This window comes from Lissotriton helveticus, chromosome 9, assembly GCF_964261635.1.
Source record: "Lissotriton helveticus chromosome 9, aLisHel1.1, whole genome shotgun sequence".
NCBI classification, from domain to species: Eukaryota; Metazoa; Chordata; class Amphibia; order Caudata; family Salamandridae; genus Lissotriton; species Lissotriton helveticus.
The window spans coordinates 1,272,404,916-1,272,427,761 of record NC_136070.1 but is presented as its reverse complement, the minus strand read 5'-3'; the positions used below and the strand labels follow the sequence as shown (position 1 = coordinate 1,272,427,761).

The window sequence follows — 22,846 nt, the reverse complement described above, 5'->3', positions numbered from 1 at the left end:
ACTTTTTAATCAGTTGCATCTGACTCCAGAGGGACACCTAGTAATGCTGTGCAGTACGGCCAGTATGTGTGAGACTTTTTAATCAGTTGCATCTGACTCCAGAGGGACATCTAGTAATGCTGTGTGGTCCGGCCGGTATGTGTGATACTTTTTAATCAGTTGCATCTGACTCGAGAGAGACATCTAGTAATGCTGCGCGGTACGGCCAGTATGTCTGAGACTTTTCAAGGAGCTTCATCTGACTCAAGAGAGACATCTAGCAATGCTGTGCGGTACGGCCGGTATGTGTGAGACTTTTCAAGGAACTGCATCTGACTCGAGAGAGACATCTAGCAATGCGGTGCGGTCCGGGCGGTATGTGTGAGACTTTTTAATCAGTTGCATCTGACTCCAGAGGGACATCTAGTAATGCTGTGCAGTACGGCCGGTATGTGTGTGACTTTTTAATCAGTTGCATCTGACTCGAGAGAGACATCTAGTAATGCTGTGCGGTACGGCCGGTATGTGTGAGACTTTTTAATCAGTTGCATCTGACTCCAAAGGGACACCTAGTAATGCTATGCAGTACGGCCGGTATGTGTGAGACTTTTTAATCAGTTGTATCTGACTCGAGAGAGACATCTAGTAATGCTGTGCGGTACGGCCGGTATGTGTGAGACTTTTTAATCAGTTGCATCTGACTCCAGAGGGACACCTAGTAATGCTCTGCGGTACGGCCGGTATGTGTGAGACTTTTTTATCAGTTGCATATGACTCGAGAGAGACATCTAGTAATGCTGTGCGGTACGGCCAGTATGTGTGAGACTTTTTAATCAGTTGCATCTGACTCCAGAGGGACATCTAGTAATGCTGTGCGGTACGGCCAGTATGTCTGAGACTTTTCAAGGAACTTCATCTGACTAGAGAGAGACATCGAGTAATGCTGTGCAGTACGGCCGGTATGTCTGAGACTTTTTAATCAGTTGCATCTGACTCCAGAGGGACATCTAGTAATGCTGTGCGTTCCGGCCGGTATGTCTGAGACTTTTTAATCAGTTGCATCTGACTCGAGACAGACATCTAGTAATGCTGTGCGGTCCGGCCGGTATGTCTGAGACTTTTTTATCAGTTGCATATGACTCGAGAGAGACACCTAGTAATGCTGTGCAGTACGGCCAGTATGTGTGAGACTTTTTAATCAGTTGCATCTGACTCCAGAGGGACATCTAGTAATGCTGTGCGGTACGGCCAGTATGTCTGAGACTTTTCAAGGAACTTCATCTGACTAGAGAGAGACATCGAGTAATGCTGTGCAGTACGGCCGGTATGTCTGAGACTTTTTAATCAGTTGCATCTGACTCCAGAGGGACATCTAGTAATGCTGTGCGTTCCGGCCGGTATGTCTGAGACTTTTTAATCAGTTGCATCTGACTCGAGACAGACATCTAGTAATGCTGTGCGGTCCGGCCGGTATGTCTGAGACTTTTTAATCAGCTGCATCTGACTCGAGAGAGACATCTAGTAATGCTGTGCGGTACGGCCAGTATGTCTGAGACTTTTCAAGGAACTTCATCTGACTCGAGAGAGACATCTAGTAATGCTGTGCGGTCCGGCCGGTATGTCTGAGACTTTTTAATCAGTTGCATCTGACTCCAGAGGGACATCTAGTAATGCTGTGCGGTACGGCCGGTATGTGTGAGACTTTTCAAGGAACTTCATCTGACTCAGGAGAGACATCTAGTAATGCTGTGCAGGACGGCCGGTATGTGTGAGACTTTTTAATCAGTTGCTTCTGACTCCAGAGGGACACCTAGTAATGCTCTGCCGTACGGCCGGTATGTGTGAGACTTTTTAATCAGTTGCATATGACTCGAGAGAGACATCTAGTAATGCTGTGCGGTACGGCCGGTATGTGTGAGACTTTTTAATCAGTTGCATCTGACTCCAGAGGGACACCTAGTAATGCTGTGCAGTACGGCCAGTATGTGTGAGACTTTTTAATCAGTTGCATCTGACTCCAGAGGGAGATCTAGTAATGCTGTGCGGTCCGGCCGGTATGTCTGAGACTTTTTAATCAGTTGCATCTGACTCCAGAGGGACACCTAGTAATGCTGTGCAGTACGGCCAGTATGTGTGAGACTTTTTAATCAGTTGCATCTGACTCCAGAGGGAGATCTAGTAATGCTGTGCGGTCCGGCCGGTATGTGTGATACTTTTTAATCAGTTGCATCTGACTCGAGAGAGACATCTAGTAATGCTGTGCGGTACGGCCAGTATGTCTGAGACTTTTCAAGGAACTTCATCTGACTCGAGAGAGACATCTAGCAATGCTGTGCGGTACGGCCGGTATGTGTGAGTCTTTTTAATCAGTTGCATCTGACTCCAGAGGGACATCTAGTAATGCTGTGCAGTACGGCCGGTATGTGTGAGTCTTTTTAATCAGTTGCGTCTGACTCCAGAGGGACACCTAGTAATGATGTGCGGTACGGCCGGTATGTGTGAGTCTTTTTAATCAGTTGCATCTGACTCCAGAGGGACACCTAGTAATGATGTGGGGTACGGCGGGTATGTGTGAGACTTTTTAATCAGTTGCATCTGACTCCAGAGGGACACCTAGTAATGCTGTGCGGTACGGCCGGTATGTGTGAGACTTTTTAATCAGTTGCATCTGACTCCAGAGGGACAGCTAGTAATGCTGTGCGGTACGGCCGGTATGTGTGAGACTTTTTAATCAGTTGCATCTGACTCCAGAGGGACACCTAGTAATGCTGTGCGGTACGGCCTGTATGTGTGAGACTTTTTAATCAGTTGCATCTGACTCCAGAGGGACAGCTAGTAATGCTTTGCATTTCAAGTAGTTGCACATTACTGGCAAAAGACTTTTCAATCACTTGCATCTGATTCGAGAGTGTCCGCTGGTCACGCAGTGTTGCACTGGAGCTTTGGGAAAGACTTTTCAAGCACCTGCATTTAATGCAAGATTGCCAACATGCATGTATATGAAGTATTTGCAAAGTCCAAATCTTGGTCCAAAGGGGGTCGTTTGGGTGTGTCAATGCTTGGTTTTTGACAGTCATAAGATAAATCAAGCCATTGATATTCCTCTGCTGCCTGTATTTGTGTTACAGTTGCTCATAAATCGACGCATGATGCTAAATAACAGATTTTGTGCAAAGCAGAAATGCCAGGTGTGCCAGGTGTGTGCTAATGAAACTTCCTTGCTCCCTCCTCCAGGCCTGGCTGGAGGATATTCCAGATCCCATCCGGGTGAAATCCTGTCCGTTCAAGAAGAGTAAGTACTGGTGATTGTGTGCTGGTGAGTGATGACAATGGTGATTTATGTGGTAATGGTGGTGAGTGATGGTAATGGTGCTTATGATGGTGAGTGATGGTGATTATGGTGGTGAGTGAAGGCAATGGTGATTATGATTGTGAGTGATAGCAATGGTGGTTATGGTGGGGAGTGATGGCAATGATGGTTATGATTGTGAGTGATGGCAATGGTGATTATGATTGCGAGTGATGGCAATGGTGATTATGATTGTGAGTGATAGCAATGGTGCTTATGGTGGGGAGTGATGGCAATGGTGGTTATGATTGTGAGTGATGGCAATGGTGATTATGATTGTGAGTGATAGCAATGGTGGTTATGGTGGGGAGTGATGGCAATGGTGATTTATGTGGTAATGGTGGTGAGTGATGGTAATGGTGCTTATGATGGTGAGTGATGGTAATGGTGATTATGGTGGTGAGTGATGGCAATGGTGATTATGATTGCGAGTGATGGCAATGGTGATTATGATTGTGAGTGATAGCAATGGTGCTTATGGTGGGGAGTGATGGCAATGGTGGTTATGATTGTGAGTGATGGCAATGGTGATTATGATTGCGAGTGATGGCAATGGTGATTATGATTGTGAGTGATAGCAATGGTGGTTATGGTGGGGAGTGATGGCAATGGTGGTTATGATTGTGAGTGATGGCAATGGTGATTATGATTGCGAGTGATGGCAATGGTGGTTATGATTGTGAGTGATAGCAATGGTGGTTATGGTGGGGAGTGATGGCAATTGTGGTTGGAGTGATGGTAAGGGAGATTATGATGGTGAGTGATGGTAATGGTGATTATAGTGGTGCAACCTGTAATGATGATGGTGATGACAAAGATTATCGAGGATGATGATGGTGGGTATGATCTGAAATATCCTGCTGGAAGCTCTGGGGCTTTGATCCTTTACAGAGCACTCGGGCAGAGGACAGAAGTTTCAATCATTGGCAGAAATGACTGGGTCTCCCATACAGGGCAGAGCTCTGAAAATCCAGGGCAGGGATCTGAAAATCCAGGGTAGAGTCAAGAAAATCCAGGGCAGAGTTCTGGAAATCCAGGGCAGAGTTCTGGAAATCCAGGGCAGAGTTCTGGAAATCGAGGGCAGAGTTCTGGAAATCCAGTGTAGAGTTCTGGAAATCCAGGGCAGAGTTCTGGAAATCCAGGGCAGAGTTCTGGAAATCGAGGGCAGAGTTCTGGAAATCCAGTGTAGAGTTCTGGAAATCCAGGGCAGAGTTCTGGAAATCCAGGATAGAATTATGAAAATCCAGGGCAGAGTTCTATAGAGGCATGGGGTGGAATCAAGACCAGGCAGCCTTGATATTCATGAGATCAAAAGACAGGAAGTGTGGATTGATGGAATAGAGAGGCATCAGATGGAATCATGACCAGGCAGCCTCGGTAATCATGAGAAAAAGAGACAGGATTGTGGGCTGATGGGATAGAGGTATGAGGTGGAATCAAGACCAGGCAACCTTATTAATTATGAGATAAAGAGACAGGAATTGTAGGGCGGCGGAATGAAGAAACATGAGGTGGAATCAAAGCTTGGCAGCCTCGGTATTCATGAGACAAAGAGACAGGAACTGTAGGGTGGAAGTAGAAAGAGGCATGAGGTGGAATCAAGAGGCAGCCTTATTATTCCTGAGATAAAAAGGCAGGAAATGTGGGCTGGTGGAATAGAGAGGTATGATGTGGAATCAAGACAAGGCAGCCTCAGTATTCTTGAGATAAAGAGACAGGAAGTGTAGGGTGGTGGAAGAAAGAGGTATGAGGTGGAACCAAGACCAGGCAGACTCAGTGGGCCCGATTCACAGAACTAACTTAAGACAAAATCCTAAACTTATTACTTTTGGTATTCACAGAAGTTAGGATTTTGTCTTAAGACAGACTTAAGACAGACTTAAGACAAACTTAAGACAAACTTAAGTTAGGATTTTGTCTTAAGTCTGTCTTAAGTCTGTCTTAAGACAAACTTAAGACAAAATCCTAACTTCTGTGAATACCAAAAGTAGTAAGTTTAGGATTTTGTCTTAAGTTAGTTCTGTGAATCGGGCCCAAAATTCTTGAGATAAAGAGACGGAAAGTGTAGGGTGGTGGAAGAAAGAGGTATGAGGTGAAATCAAGACCAGGCAGCCTCAGTATTCTTGAGATAAAGAGACAGGAAGTGTAGGGTGGTGGAAGAAAGAGGTATGAGGGGAAATCAAGACCAGGCAGCCTCAGTATTCTTGAGATAAAGAGACAGGAAGTGTAGGGTGGTGGAAGAAAGAGGCATGAGGGGAAATCAAGACCAGGCAGCCTCAGTATTCATGAGATAAAGAGACGGGAAGTGGATTCTAAAAAATGTAAGCACAAATAAAGAACTGTGAGAATATAAATGTATTTTAGGCACTAATGTTTTGTTGGTGCGCATGGTACGTGACTCTTACCTCTTCGTTTGTAGACCATTAGAACTCATTTGAACTAATTTGTTCTCCTATAAATCGATTGTGTTTGTAATTCTCACAAGTTCACAGGTTTAATGTAAACATTTAACTCAGCGAGTTAGGGGCGTGATTGCTTGGACTGAATTTACCTTCATTAATTGTACGATTTCTTTCAGTGCCTGAGTATCAAGAAAATACTTGGAGAAAAAGTAATTTGACTCTCAAACCCCAAAGTGACAGGCTGGCGTGGAAATTTACAGCATTGTGCAACGTCTCGGCGGAGGTCAGCCTGTGCTGGAAGCCGAGCCGGGAGTCCACGTGCCACGCCATCCCTGACTCCCGGAAGAACTTTTCTGTTTACATCCTTGTGAGTACAATGGCGGCCAAGCCTTATCCATGTGCACCGCGATGCAAGATTAATAGAATCCAGAGACCTAGTGGGACCTGGGCTGGGGGGGTGCTATGCTCACCAGGGCACAAGTGCTAAGGAAAAGACTCGAGGTGGGATCTACTTTTCCTATCCAGTTCACAAATAACGACAGAGGGCCCGAATCACAGAATGAACTTAAGACTCAATCCTAAACTTACTACTATTTTGGTATTCACAGAATGCACTTACTACTTTTGGTATTCACAGAATGAACTTACTACTTTTGGTATTCACAGAAGTTAGGATTTTGTCTTAAGTTTGTCTTAAGACAGACTTAAGACAAACTTAAGTCAGACTTAAGACAGACTTAATTTAGGATTTTGTCTTAAGTCTGTTTTAAGTCTGTCTTAAGTCTGTCTTAAATCTGTCTTAAGTCTGTCTTAAGTTTGTCTTAAAACAAACTTAAGACAAAATCCTAACTTCTGTGAATACCAAAAGTAGTAAGTGCATTCTGTGAATACCAAAATAGTAGTAAGTTTAGGATTGAGTCTTAAGTTCATTCTGTGAATTGGGCCCATAGGAAGTGACGGTGATGTCACGAGCATTTTGATTTTACCTTTTACAAATCACGTGTATTTTTTCCACATATCAAAAGTCAAACAGTTTGGAAATGGCTGAAAGAATAGAATGTTTTAACCAGACACATTGAACTTGTAAATTAAATTTTTTAACACAATTTGCTGTGTTTATTTTTAAAACAAAGTGTTAACAATGCGTGTATTTTTGCTGCTGGTGCACTCTCCACTCTCTCTCACCAAAGCACAAAGTTCTTCGGGGCAGATTTATGTTGGACTTGCGCCACTTTTGCGCCGCCGTTCCGTCACTTCTGTGACACAGCGGCGGCGTAAACTCTGCGCCACGTTGCAACATACTTACATCGTGACGCATCTATGGAGATGCGTCACAATGTAAGGCCCTGCGCCACATGAAACCTGCGTCAGGTTTCATATGGGTGTTTCCACGCAGGGGGGGGCGTTCCGTCACAGGAATGCCCCTGAAAAGTGACTCAGTGAAATCTACAAGATTTGACTGAGTCACTTTACTAATGCTGATGCGTCAAAACCCTGCGCCTGCTTGAAGCAGGCGTAAGGCTTGACGCACCACGTTACAGATAGGGCAAGTTGGAAAAGTGCTGGAGTTGCATGCCGCACGCAACACAACTTCAGCACTGTGCCAACTTCACGCCCTTGATACGACACACATCTGTTTATTCCTGCGCCATGGTGCGGCGCATTGTAAATGCGGCGCATCATGGGTGGCGCAAGGATGAACTTGCGTGCCGCATCATTCCTGGCGCATCTCTGCTGATTTGCAGAGATGCGTCAGGCAACATAAATCTGCCCCTTCTTATTTTCGGTTAATTAAACAATAGAAGGGTTAATTTACTTTCAGTTCTCGGTACCTCAGCCAAGAGCCTAAAAATGAATTCCCTATCAGTCCATTCCCCCCAAAAAGGGGATGCTGCACATGCAATGGAGGTTTACAAACATCCCTGTTGAATGTTACATGCTTGGTGTGTTTACTGATGCAAGCAGCTGCAGTGCTGGGGTTCAAGGACATGCCTGTCAGCCTATGGAGGCTTCTTTCTAAAATTCTAGTGGGGAAAATCCGTAACCCGCTTCCACCCCCAGATTTGTGCGCTCGGAGTATGTAACCCCCACAGCAGCCGGGTATCAATGCCACTGGGGAGTAGTAGAGTGACATGGTGCAGACTCTCTGCCTCTTAATACCATCACCAAGGTTGATGCAAGTAGAAGGCTCCAGTGAGGAGCATGATGGGGTGGGCGGTGCTGGTCAATGTTTGAAAGGTCCCAACACGGAGGCCTGGGTGACTCTGGTTACCCTCAAATGGGAGGAGAATCCTGATCTGGTTTGAAAGAGGCTAACAGTTTATCTTACACTCATAGGGGCATATTATCAAGGTCAGCGATAATTATCGCTGGCCGTTCTTAGCGTGAGAATTGTTATCGCCGGCTATAGCTGGAAATTATAGCCATGCTAGCGCTGTATTAACAACGCATAGCTCAATGGCGATATTTATTCCAGCGATAGCGATGTTTTCCATGGAACATCACTGGTTTTCCAGCGATGTTTCATGGAAAACGGCGATGACCTTGCTGATACGATCCTGTGGTCGTATCAGCATAATCCACCTTCAATATAAAGTATAAGTAAGTCAGCATTTTTGCAGACTTTCGTTTTTGGCGAAAACCACGGTTTTCGCCCCAAACTAACGTCTGCAAAAATGCCTGGGCCTCCTTGTAAATATTGTGATGTACACATCAGCGATAATTTACTAGGAGTACTGCCCAGTGACGCCCACTTTGCATCTCATTAGAGATGCAAAGCGAGGCATCGGGAAAACGGGTGCTAGCTTGCGATAACGCATGTTAGCACCACCTTGTAAATAGGGCGATTGAAATATCGCAGCTTTAGCGGCAAAAAGTGCAGCTAAAGCGGCAATACTGCCCTTGTTATTATGCCCCATAGTTGCTTGTCTTGTTGGAACAAAGCTGCACCTGGCTAATAGCCCATAACTAGGGCGAAACAGGTCCTGGTTCTGAGTGTGTTCCGGTTCAGGGAGGACCTGACTTGGCAGTTCAGTCTGGACTATTCCTATTGGAGCAGGGTCAAGACTGATTTGAATACAGCTGGGTCCGAACTGAAGTGGCATGGTGTGAAAAAATAACCATGGACTGGGATGTGGCCTAAGATTAATTCAATAATTCCGTCCATCACAGTTTTTTATACATATTATCTTGTTGTGGCAGGTAATTCTCCCTAAATTCTGTGGTAGTCACCCCAACAAAAGAGTGCACGATACAGAGCCTAGAATGAGGATGAATGAGCCACATGAGAGCCATGGGTCCAGGCATTCAGGAGCTATATTCAAGGACTTAGAAGGCAGGCCAGGGGAGTCCAGTGCACCAGCCAAATGCAGTGTCTGGTGCAGGTGCCTAATAACAGCCCCTGGGGTGCGTGCCTTGGAATGGGAGTGGGGAGGGGCGGGAAATCGCTAAAAATAAATTAAAAAAATAAACTTGCCTTCGCCACCACACGCCTCTACGCCGTCCGCTTCATCTGCTGGTAGAACCGGAAGCACCCAGACTCCCGTACTCGCACAGCCAATCATGACATTTCATGAACAGCTTCGTGATTGGTCTGAGTGGCCTATTTGGCCTCTCACGTAGTGCCTTCGAGCCTGGGCGTGTTCTTCATGGGGCAGTGCAACACAGCCCAGTGGAGAACTTGCTAAATGCGCATGACATTTTGGCAGGCCCAAACCACTCCTCTCTCTGCTCTGGCATCACAAAGCCCAGCCCGCCCTGACCAGGCTCCGCGTCCCGCATAGAAAAATAAAATTATTATAACAACCTTTTATTATCAATTTTTTTTTTTTTTTGCACTGCTGAAATAGCGGCGGGCGATGCTTCTCCGCCCTAGCAAAGGAGCCGCCACTGAACAACCCTTTGCAAATCATTTTGCACAGGAGGATGAACATCAGTCTCTCTGCTGGAGCAGGATTGCCAGACACACAGGAGGCCGCTGTAGGTCTTCTGCCAGCCCATGAGGTGGACTCCCTCCCGCTCAGCTTCAAGATAGTTCACAAGACCCACCTGGCCAGCTGCGCACTGCCAGGTATCCCACCGGTCAGTGGAGACCCCCATCCCCAGGGAAAATGCATCGTGAGGCCTTCGGTGTGATTGGGCCTTAATTTCTAGGTGACAGATCTGTCCTGTACCAGCTCCTTTGGCATTCCAAGGCTTGTTGGATATTCCTGGATCCCTCAATTTTCACTCTGACACCTTGCATGTCAAAATAGAATGAGTTACCAGGGTAATTGGGCCCAATTCCCTTGGTAATTCCTCATTTCTTAGTTGACCGCCGTGGTCCAACTCATAACAGGATAGTTTTTCTTCACCCCAGAGTTATCAGTTTTGGTAGCTCTGTGGTAGGGGGTGGAGGGTACCAGCCCCTTTTGCCAGCATCTCAGAATGAGGTCCAAAGAGTAACTTGGAGAAAAGAGGCCCCCTAAAAATTAAAACCCTTCTTCTAATAGGCAGGGTAATGAAGAGGACTTATTTGCAATTGTCGGGAAGGGGAACAGTCTTTCGAGGCAAAGTTGAGGGACCGAATACAGGAGCCCTCTGTGCACTATCACTGACAGTCACTGTAGGCTGAGGAGAGTTACTGGCACCACCTACTGGTGGGGGGAAACATCCTTTACGACGCAACTTTTACCACGCAGTGCCTTACAACGCAGGTTTTTCAACGCAAGTCATTACAACGAATTGCACTGGGGGGCGCTCTAGGATAGGTAATAGTTTAATTTACTATCCAACACCTTCCCTACTATCCACGGGGACTGGAGTTGGAATAGCAAATTAAACTATTCACTATACAGCACCCCCCAATGCAAGTCGTTGTAACGACTTGTGTTGAAAAACCTGCGTTGTAAAGGCATGCGTAGTAAAAGCATGCGTTGTAACAACGTACATCCACTGGTGGGGTTAGATGGTGCGAAGAAGGGGTCCCTCCTGTGCAACTCACCCCTCCAGCTCAAACATGTCTTCATTATTGCATTTTCTTTTTTGCAGGTGAATCAGGAGTTTCAGGGCGTGACGCCCCACCCTTCCCTCTGTGTTCAGGTAAGCGAAGGAAGAGTTCCCTGCTCTGACGATGAAAGGTCTCCTACATCAGGACTTCTTGCAGTCATCTCAGTTCTGTCCAGCAAGTTCTGCCATGTGCCTGCTAGTTAGACTCTACTGCTGAGGTGCTGAGCGTGGCGACCACTGGTGTCCGTGTCTCCATCGGAGAGAACTGGCACAAGGGCCACTCCTGCGAGGACCAATTCTCAGCCAACAACATGGCACCCCCAACCATCCCCACCCCAACCTTCCTTCTTAAACAGGCTGACGACTCATCCTCGCTGACCCTCGCCTTGAGAAATGTATAAATACCTCTGATTGCCAATCCATGCCATCGTTCCAAAGCCCCCCCTATATTTTTACCGAAGGGGAACCACCTTTTCCAATCAGCCTTGATCCTATCTCAACCCCCTAATCTACATCTTCTCTGTCCAGGAGCACATGGAAGAGTGATGCATTCTGGCCTCATCGGATGAGGTGCTGTTTAAGTGGAGAAGTGTGGCTCAATGGTTAGAGCGGCAGACCCTGATGCAGAGGTCTGGCCCGGGACCAGGGTTCAATTCCCGCCTCGGCGGTTCTTGGAATCAATTTCCTCGGACCTGATCATTCTCGCCTCGGTGCCTATTCTAATCATGGGTCCCACTCTGCAACTCTGGGCAATAGCTTGCTTAATCTCCACAACGGCCCCAGCAGCGCTTGGATGCCTGGCTTCACCTTGGGGGTGCCCAGGAGTGGACATTTCACAGGAAAGCCAGGATGGGTTCCACAGCGGTATGAATACAGCGCTACGAGACCTCTGGGTAGAAGTCGCTATATAAATACAAACACATTTACATTTAAGTTGTGGTCCCCACATCTGAGAATGAATGTGTCACTTAGAGGGAATCATTCAAGCACCCTGATTAAATGAAAATTTGTGGGTACAGAATTGTTAACCACTGGCAAGCCCCTTGTCTAGCTTTCAATTCCATTATTTTTCAGCTCATAGATCCAATTACAGAAGAAACTGCCAGGCTATGGTCACTCTGCAAATGAATGCAATCAAATTCAGAAACATTTTGGCCTTGTTGGTGCTATTGGCTAGGCAGAGCCCTTGGGATTTGCTGAGCGCCAATGCCAAGGCCTATAACCGAATGTAAATCTGTTGTATGTGTGCACCTGTGTGTGTCTCATGGACTGAAACGTGTCTCTGTAATGTCTATTGCAGGTCCGAGGAGATAACCGGACCATAAACACCACATGTCCATATGAAGGTAAATTGTGACCAATTGTCCATTTTATCAATTGATGGGAGCATTTTGTGGTGTGAAGATCTTGTGCACGCCCTCATCGCTAAAGGATGAAGTAGATTAGGGGCATACACCTTCTTGATCATAGAAACCGTGGTGTGTTTCAAAATCCACCAGTTTTATTTTGTGCTTGACTCAAACCAGCAGGTAAAGATAACATATAGGCACAATCTCTGATCAGTTTGATGATGCGTGGAGAGCGGTGGAGTCTTTGGGGATTACCTGGTGATGCGTATGGCATGCAGAATCATGGGCATAGCTATAAAAAGGAGAAGTGGGAGGCTGGGAATAAAAGAGTGGAGATGCCCTTTGTCAAGGCCCACATAGGTTTTACTCCGGCGTGGAACCAATACTCCGTTTTACCGCTGCGAATGTCAACATAATGCGAACAAACATTGTGGACGGCTAGGGGAGAATGATGATTGAAGAGAGAGAGAAACACAGTTGTATCTGAAACTCTCCAAATGATGGAATAGAGAAATGTTCCTCTCTGTGTCTGGCATTCTTGGTGTAAGGGCTTGCAGGAGATTTAGAGCCTGCCCTCGAGGTGAATGTTGTTCACAAGATGAGTGAGTTCTGATGTGGAGAAACCTCCTTCGTGGCGAACGGTGGCCAAAGGCTGAGTGGGTACTGGATTTGGAGAAAACTCCTTAGTGGTGAATGACATTTGTATGTAAGTGTGTACTGGTAGGAACCTGTGCTTTAAAACTCAGCAAGTAAACATGAATGTTTCACACTAGATGGGAGTAACAGCAGCACAGAACTTACCCAATTAGAAAGTTGCTTACCAACACATTCACCAGTGTTGCTGTTATGATTGCTGTGGAAAACCAGGAGACATTCCCAACAAGTAGAAGCCAATGTTATGAGAACCAACATCAAAGACAATGATATGAGAATCAGCCAGTGGTGGCTCCTCTGCTATGGCGGAGGAGAGTTGCCCCACTGCTTTTAGGCAGTGCAAATAAAGGAAACATAAAATAATAATAACTTCAGGTTATTATCATTTTATGTTTCTGTGCAGCTTTGCGGGTGGGTGGAGCTGCTCTGCTCTCGAAGCAGGATAGCGTGAGGAGTGGTTTGCCCACTCCTGAGTGCACATGACTGTATGGCCCGCACACTTTCCCTGTTCTCCACGCAGGCATCATGCGTGGAGAACATGCCCAGGCCCCATTCCCTGGCTGAGCTTCGAACCAAGACACTCAGACCAATCACAGTTCTGCATTGCAGCATTGTGATTGGTCAGGGGAGCCTGGCTGTGCTTCCTGTTCCTGGAGTACGACGGAGGAGAGCAGGAGCAGAGACGCGGGACCCGGCAGCAAGGTAAGTGTTAATTTAAAAAAATGTTCTAACATTGGGCCTCCCCGCGTCCGCCATGCCACCCGCGAGCCATGCTGGCTGCGACTGGAACCAACAACAAACCCAATGATATGAGAAGCCGCAACAAAGCAAATGATATGAGAAGCGGCCACAAAGCCAATGATATGAGAAGCAGCATCAAAGCCAATTATCTGAGAACCAATAACAAAGCCAATGATATGACAATGAGCAACAAAGCCAGAGATATGAGAACCAACAACAAAGCCAAAGATATGAGAACCAGCAACAAAGCCAATGATATGGCAATGAGCAACAAAGCCAGAGATATGTGAACCAACAAAAAAGCCAAAGATATGAGAACCAAAGATATGAGAACCAACAACAAAGCCAATGATATGAGAACCAGCAACAACACCAATCATATGGGAACCAATATCAAAGGCAATTATATGAAAACAACCAAGCCAATGATATGAGAAACAACATCAAAGCCAATGCTAGGAGAACCAACAACAAAGCCAATGATATGACAATGAGCAACAAAGCCAGAGATATGAGAACCAACAACAAAGCCAAAGATATGAGAACCAGCAACAAAGCCAATGATATGAGAAGCAGCATCAAAGCCAATTATCTGAGAACCAATAACAAAGCCAATGATATGACAATGAGCAACAAAGCCAGAGATATGAGAACCAACAACAAAGCCAAAGATATGAGAACCAGCAACAAAGCCAATGATATGAGAACCAACAACAAAGCCAAAGATATGAGAACCAGCAACAAAGCCAATGATATGTGAACCAACAAAAAAGCCAAAGATATGAGAACCAAAGATATGAGAACCAACAACAAAGCCAATGATATGAGAACCAGCAACAACACCAATCATATGGGAACCAATATCAAAGGCAATTATATGAAAACAACAAAGCCAATGATATGAGAAACAACATCAAAGCCAATGCTATGAGAACCAACAACAAAGCCAATGATATGAGAACCAACAACAAAGCCAAAGATATGAGAACCAATATCAAAGGCAATTATATGCAAACAACCAAGCCAATGATATGAGAAACAACATCAAAGCCAATGCTAGGAGAACCAACAACAAAGCCAATGATATGAGAACCAACAACACCCTGCCTTAGCAGGGGTAAAAGAACTGGGGGACAAAGAAAAGGAAAACAAAACAAAATTGATTGATGGGAATGGTGGGTGACAAACTCTGAAGTGCTAGTGAAGCAACTTAGCAACACTCACTGTTGCCAGGCAAAGTGTGAAAGAATTCGGTGCCTTCTTGTGCACATGGACCAGCGCTGATCTGAAGGTAGATGTCAAATGCCCAGGAATCCCTCGCCACTAGACTGCTAACCTATCGTCTTAATCGTACTCTTCCTTTTCTACAACCTCACTATGTGGTAAAGCTTTTCCCTTTCAATTACTGACACCCTTTTCCACATTCAGTTAAGATGGAAAAGTTTTTAAAAGTCCGTTTGGAGAACATGAGGATCCCGCCATAATCTGTGTACCATGGCGATGCGTACGATGCGTGCATTATTGATATGCTCAATCACTTCAAGGAAAGGGGACATAGGAAGCGGCTCCACAAGATTGAACGTCATGTTCAGAATTCCACATGGCACATTTTATATTTATCTCCCTGTAGATAATCAGAAATGCTACTCATGTGGGGTGTAGCTGAGAAGAGACAGGCGAACCACCAGCATACCTCACATGTCAGGTGATGGTACCCCAAACTATGGGCCCGATTCACAGAACTAACTTAAGACAAAATCCTAAACGTACTACTTTTGGTATTCACTGAAGTTAGGATTTTGTCGTAAGTTTGTCTTAAGACAAACTTAAGAGAGGCTTAAGACAAACTTAAGACAGACTTAAGTTAGGATTTTGTCTTAAATCTGTCTTAAGTCTGTCTTAAGAAAAACTTAAGACAACATCCTAACTTCTGTGAATACCAAAAGTAGTACGTTTAGGATTTTGTCTTAAGTTAGTTCTGTGAATCGGCCCCTATCTGTATTTCAATTACGATTGGCGCTTGAGCCTTTAGTTCAAGTTACCGTTCACCTCTCACATTAATAATCGACCATTGGTCAGATGTTATGAACTGCAGAGGGTGGTGCAATTAAAAGGTGCATGTTTTAAAAATGGTGGAGACCATTAAAGAGCGCTTGAGGATCTCAGTGTGGTGTGGGCAACAGAGTGTAGGTGGGACATTGCAGAAGAGCGGCCTTTATGGACCAACAATGATGTGTACCGAAGTACACCATGGATGTATGTATTCCCAGATTGGTGAGACCCTGCCATGCAGTAAGTGAACAGAGCTAGGGTGTCCATCAGGGACAAAGATGACCAACGATTGATGCTTATTAAAGAAATCCAGAGAAGTAGAAAGTGACTTCTGCAAGGGAAGCAAAATCAATGTGGATTCTGAAAGCAGGTGAGGGAAAAGGCTCTCAGTAGCAAAACAGATATATCCGGTGAACAGCGTTTACAACGCAACTTTTACAACGAATTAACTTTACCACGCAATTTTTACACCGCAAGTCATTACAACGACTTGCACTGGGGGGCGCTCTAGGATAGGGAATAGTTTAATTTACTATCCAACACCTTCCCTACTATCCACGGGGACTGGAGTTGGAATAGTAAATTAAACTATTTACTATCCAGCGCCCCCCAACGCAAGTCGTTGTAACGACTTGCGTTGTAAAAGTTGCGTGGTAAAGGCATGCGTTGTAAAAGTATGCGTGCTAACGACATACATCCGATATATCCACACCCGCAATCCCTGTCTAGAAGTGGGAAGGGCCAGATGTCGCAGGTACAGTGGCCAACTGAAAGGAGTCTACAATGACCAATTTTCAGAAGAATTCATGAAAATCGTTTGAGATTTTGCAGCTCTAGTTTTTTCGATTGGCTCGCTCTGGTTGGCCAATCCATATGTTTATCCATGAAAAACTCTCATAGCAAAGCCAATCAAAGGCGAGTGGGAAGCATGGTTGAGCGTCTTTGTGGTATGGGGTCAACACAATAACATGATCTTTAGAACAGCACTAAATTATTGTGACTTTGTGTATAGTTTGTGCCATCTGTTGCCAGGGCAAGCATCCAGCTCTCTGTCTTCTTGAATAGAGACCTGTACAATGAGAAAAACAATCCAGTGGGAAGGAGACAATGTTTTCAGAGTAAAAGTACATCTTGTTGAGGCACAATGGAACTACTGCTTTCCTTGAGACAGCATTGTTGTTGGCAATAAAGGAGGGGTTTATGTGAGGTATTAATTTGTAAAATTTTGGAAGCTGAACAGCTTCTACTTTGTTCTGACTCTTGAGTCAATGCCAGTGAGTTAAACTCCTAATCCGACACACAGCACACCAATTATCTTATGAAGTAACACGAATATGTTCAGGGTGAACGACTTGACTGTCTGTTTATCTAACTTCCTCTTCGAGGGAATACCTGAACTTTTAGAAACTTTCCAGTTTTCAAATCGTTTGCCATTTTCTTTTCAGTTTGACAGGACATGTTCCACACCCATCTCTAAATATTAATTACCTGAGATTACTCGACATTCTTGTGAATTCACAGGCTTAAAATGACAACATTCTAGCCCAATTCACATGAATTTGTATGGGTATGGTGTCTTACTCTGATCTTAGGAGTAAATGTACCGATATACCCATGCATGGCTTATCAGACATTTGCTGTGAGTAGTTGTGTTTTACTCCTGTTTTAGGCGTGAATGACACCGGTACTTCAATGCAAGGTTTGTCAGACATTTGCTGTGAGTAGATATGTCTTACGTTAGGTATAGGTGTACTTATCCCTGTATCTCCAGGAGTAAGATCTGCTTACACACCAGGAAAGCTTTACAAATTACAAAATGTTTTTTTCCTCTTGAGTAAGCATGTATTCCTTCTAGAAATTCATAGGTAAGACACATCTACGCCTCAAGCAGTGCTTAATTTGTAAAACACATTAGTGCCAGGGCTCTCGTCAGGAGGCAACTGCAGCTTGCACCACACATTACCCTTGTGATGCTGCCAATGAGAGTAACAACACAATTACTAACCATCACACTCCTACAAATGTGACAATGCAGACTATTTCAAGGCCCTGAAGCTATAAGAATGGCTTGGGTGGCAGGCAATAGTAATGTTTAATGTATTTTGAATTCATAATTAACTGTTGCTGTGGTCATTTCTAAATTACCCAGACAGGGCCACCTTGTGGCAGACTATCACAAGCACCCGTGTTGACAATTAAGAGCCGGTGCCAAGCACCGGAAAGCACCCGCTCAAATTAAGCACTGCCCTCAAGAAACCACTGCTACTCACAGAAAATGCTTGTAAACCTGGCCTTCATTGTTGAAGACTTTGCTTACTGTATTAAAATCATCAGGATCAGGGTAGAAACATGTGACTTCTCTGAGAATAGTGAATGTTGATAGATTTTTCTTATCTAATTGTAAAAATAGTTGATATTTCTGTACATTTTACCTTGGCCGAGCAGGTCTTAGAGAGTGGGGGAGCTACACTGTGTTCCTGGTTCTTTTCATTGTGGTCTCACCCCCACACCATAGAGATGGTCCATCATGAGGCTCACTGTATCTCATGTTTCTTGCAGATGTCACGGTCCCTCCAGTTTGGAGTAACACCCTTCTGATGGTCGTGGAGCACTTCCCGTCCAACCTTTCATTATGTGCTTTGGAGGAAGGCGACTGTGTGCCCCTGTCCAAGTCTGCAAGTCTGGTAAGATTGATTCCCAAAGCTCCACTGCGCTTCAGCTACAGACAACAACATCTTGGTGATTTAGTAATATAGCACACAACTGCTGCGAGTGAGACCTCATGGCGCTAGACCTTGTTAGGAGTAGACTTGGGAAGAATCTTGCTTGGTCTCTCGTGCATGTGGAGTGATGGGTGGTTGTGGAGCAGAGAAGTGCTCCAATCATAACAAAGGGGCATTGATGAAGCCTGTGATGAAGAGGATGAGTTGCAAGAAGAGCCATAGCAGGGGTGCTGCGGAGGGTCATGTGGGAAGAGGATAGCACTTGAATTTGTGAAATCAAAACAAGAGTGGGCACTACGTATGTGTGTGGATCTGCGAATGATTGCCGAACAAGTGCTCTTATGTTGGCGTAGGGACATTGAAGACATAAACCAGGGCAAGTTGTACAGTAAGACAGCTGTCACCCAGGCCACCACAAAAGAGAGCCAGAGTGCAATCAATGGCCTCAAAGTTTCTATTGTTGTTAGTGCTTGTAGAGCGCTCAAACGGAAAAAGATAATTATTGCTGGGGCTCCAAATATCGATGCATCAGGGCAGCCTCTTGCTGCCTGTTGTGAGATGCAGCCTTTTCTAAAGTTATTTATTTTCCACTCGCCATGTCCATATACTTTGCATTTTTTTACTTACCTGAGTGTTCAAGCCGTTCCAGGACTGAACTGGGACGTAAAAGCAGCATTCAAAATTAATTTAATATCAGAATGTGCAGTGTTCTAATTTCTTCCACAACGTTTGGTGCAGACGGCTAAATTAACAATAGTGGAATTTGCCAAATTTGGCACCTTCTTAAAACCTCGCCTGAAAGCAAAATTAAAAAAAAATTAATATTCTTGCAATGTACTTCTGGAAAAAAATTGGATTTTGCTCCCTTTCTCAAACAAAGCAAATTTTTCCTTGAGTTTTCCTCTACCATTTTGTTTTAATGTTGCGACCTACCCACAACAGCAAAGACCATCTACTCAAACTTGCCGCTCAGCTGCTTTGAACCCGGAGTGAGGCAGTGTACTGATGTGGTTTGCCCTTCCCACTGACAACGACGCCTTAGACTTACAATGCGTGCCTTCCTTCTGCTCCCATATTCTAGGGTGAAGCTGATAGTTCTGGGGCATGGAGCCCCCAGGGGCATAGTATGGTCAGTAAGATTGGGGTGGTGTGAGCTTTAGATTTCCCTACAATGAAGCAGGGGCATCTTGTTAAAATACATTATATGAAAAGCAGAACATGAGGAGGGCTTAACGGACAGCAGAAAGGAAGAATAGTGTGGATTTTTAGGGGAACCTAAAACACAATATTTTGCAAACTGATCAACATTTTTGAAGGCTTTCAAAACATAGACGAGAGTGTGTGTTTTTGTCCGCGTGGGCATGTAAAAATCCCAGGTGAAATCCTACAGACACCCCACAATACCCGACTGAAAGCCCCTGCACCCAACTATTTACTTTCATACTTCAGTCTTGTCAACCGACCATCACATTTTACTTCCACTCTTCACCGCATACAGATCACGGAATGGAACCATACAACTTCAGCCATGTACTCTCTCCTTCAGTGTGCTGCCATTTCACCAGATCGCATGTGCACATCCACCTAAAAAGAAGTGCGCTTAAGTGCCAGAGCTGCTTTGCAAATGCTTTACTTTACCAGTGTTTTTCTTCACATTCATCAATCTTTTTATTTTCTGTCATCTCTGCGCGCTTATATTGTTTGATTCAAAATGTATGCAATGGTTACTTTACTTTACGCTTTACAGTTTATTGCAAGTATGGTTTCCACGTTTAAGAGGTGACATGTTTTCTTTATTTTTTTAGTTTTTTTAGGCTTACTATAAAGATTTTTTTTAAATAACTGTCACACGATTTGCCATGGCCAAACCTATTGGCTTCACCAATGCTTGCTTTCTGTAAGGCTTTTCCACTATTCCTTCCAGCCTCCTTTCGTCTTGCGGTAGACAGGGAAAACAGACTACAATGGCCAATTGAAAAAAATACCTAATATCTGTTCTTTTTTATTTTAATGAACTATTGTTTCTATTCCATATATTTTTGAAAGCGAAAGAAGTTTTCATAGCATTTCTATTTACATATAAGGCCTAGGATTCCATTCTGGGTCGCTGTGTCATCGTTGGTAGAGTAGGGGCATATCTTCCTCTGGAGGAGCAGGTGCAGTTGCACCGGGGCCCAGAGGCCTGAGGAGCCCATTGAACCCTGATTATTGCTGTATTTCACAATTCAAGCAGCAGCCAAGGTGCTCATTTCCTTCCTTGCACAAGGGCCAAGGACACGCTTGCTACGCTTCAGCGGTTGAGTTCTTTTCCAGGTGCGTATTTCATCATAATATTTTCTTTCAGAAAAGTTTCTCCACAATGTTTTTCTTCAATACTGTTTGTTGCTGGGAGAACATAGTCCCCCCTTCAGTTCGGCTCCTGCTCGGATACTGGTCTTTCTCGGGTGAGGAACATGTGCGCCATAGGTCGTGGTAGTACGTACGCGACCAACACATTACCAGCTACAAGTCACTGGACAAAGGATGGTGGCACAATGGTGTTCATGGAGTTGTGTATAGTGTGTACACCGAGTGCGACAGGCCTCTACCAAGGAGGATGGTAAATACAGTTTTCAAGAGCACAACTCAAAATGAGGATCAATAAAGAGATCAGATGGGGAGCGTTGGACCAGTGGCGTAATGAAACTTGAGGGGCCCTCTTACAAAGTTCATGGAGGGGCCCCCTTCCGGACTCACTTAGGAGCTCCCAGGCCAGGGTTCAGTGCTGAGGGGGCCCCTGTGCTGCTGGAGCTGCGGGGGCCTTGGTTACACCACTGTAGTGGTATCTGGAGGAAGCAGCAACTCCCGGTCCGCTAGAAACCTCTTACTCCAGCCTGCTTTTTTTCAGAGAAAAAGAACCTACAATAGGGCGTTCACCAGGGCAGCACCAGGAATTTGGGACTCTTTCCCACCCGCCATCAGAAGAATCCCTTCTCTAGCACGTTTCAAGAAGGAGGTCAAAACTTTCCTCATGGGTAAATCCCTCGTCTAAGGCCTGCCCTCAACCACCACAATGTGCCTGACGAATTTAAGACTGTCGCTTATTCTCCAGATAACAAATTCGCCCCGCCGAGAATATATGGGACTTTTGTTTTTACTGATTCTAACTATGACTGTAACCATACACTTGTATTCCCTTTTCCCCCCTATGTTCCCAGCACCCCTGCCCCTCGCCAACCTTTTTGTATATTTTTTTTGTATGTTTTTGTATATTTCTGTACCTTAGACTTTTTGTTTGTTCACCTCTGTATACCGTATAAAGCGCTCTGATACCCTCACGGGTCAAGTTTGCGCTCTATAAAACACACAAATAAATAAATAAATAAATATATCTTGGGGTTCAATTGGAACCACCCGTGATAGTACGAACTTACCTGAAGGTCGTGCAGAAGTAGACCGCTGAGGTCATGAGGAGAAGATGGGGATACTTAAAATTTACAATGAGATGAAACTAAGGACAACAGTACTCCTGAGGTAGAGCAATGAGATGGCACATACAAAGGTACAAAGCCACTAGAGACAAATAGATTACTTTCCATGTTGTGGAAGTGTGGAGTATGGTAAGAAGCAGCGATTGAGGAAGAAGAATAGCTACTGCACCGAAGATATCTGCTAAATGTGAGTATTCCATGTTCAGATTTGAAAGCAGCGGGGAGGATAACTCCAGATAAAGGGTCAGAGTTCCAGATGTCTCCAGGACGTGTGTCGTGTGGTGGAGAGTTTGGAGATGTGAGTGATGCAATATTTGTTTTTCAAGATGAGCCGAATGTTTGTTTAGGTTTTTCCAAAAGACTACAGATGCATTTTGTCCTATGGTGGTCTATCAAGGTGTGAGTCGTGCAGTGAGTTGAAAACCCTGAGGTCAAGGGGATACTCACATCGAGTGAGGTCTTCAAGGTGGATCATGCAAAAGGTGTATTTTCTTATGTTTCCCCTTTTGGAATACTCTCTCAACTCAACCTTGATCTAGGCCTGCAAACCACTCTTAAGAAGAAAGCCTTATAGACTCTTCTAAGAAGGATTTATTTGATCTGGTTCACCAACCTGTAATTCGAATTTTGCAGGCTCTAATATACATTTGTTTTCTTTCTTTTCCAGAACATTCCTGAACATTTGGAGCAGCAGCTGCTGCAGGATGCGACTGTTCTCAACAAGTGTGTAAAGGTAGGTGTTGTATCACGAGGGTACTCACAGTAATGCATGTACTAATGTGAGCTAACACGCTAAGCGTGCACTTGAGCTCTAGTGTAAGACCCTGCTTGAAGCTCTGGAATGCATAGTAGCGCATCATCGTCGGTGAGATAGCTCCGTGGGTTTAACCGCTTGTACAGTCAATCTGTGTGCAAGCAATTGGTCACAGGTTTAAGCCCGGGCAGGCTGACTTAGGTTTTTATTCTTCTAAGGTGCATTAGAGTGCGCTGATTGAATTGAGAGAATAGCACCAGCTGTTACTTGTAGCGTCTTGAGATATGTATTTGTTATAATCTGGTACGGGGACAAAAGTGCCATGTTGTGGTTGGATGCAATCTTCTCACAGCACCTAAACTCATAATCTGGTACTTCTACAACAGG

The 22,846-nt window shown here is 44.8% G+C and overlaps 1 protein-coding gene across 3 annotated transcripts in view; it reads left to right on the top strand.

Annotated features, from left to right (window-relative positions):
• The window catches only part of IL17RC (interleukin 17 receptor C), a 259,633-nt gene that overhangs the window by 189,026 nt on the left and 47,761 nt on the right, over window positions 1–22,846 (top strand). For all 3 annotated transcript variants that reach the window (XM_078661840.1, XM_078661839.1, XM_078661838.1), the window contains 6 exons: window positions 3,214–3,271; window positions 5,907–6,097; window positions 10,759–10,809; window positions 12,017–12,062; window positions 18,072–18,196; window positions 22,373–22,438. In XM_078661840.1, the coding sequence (XP_078517966.1) occupies window positions 3,214–3,271; window positions 5,907–6,097; window positions 10,759–10,809; window positions 12,017–12,062; window positions 18,072–18,196; window positions 22,373–22,438 (537 nt within the window). The remainder of the gene's footprint in view (window positions 1–3,213; window positions 3,272–5,906; window positions 6,098–10,758; window positions 10,810–12,016; window positions 12,063–18,071; window positions 18,197–22,372; window positions 22,439–22,846) is intronic.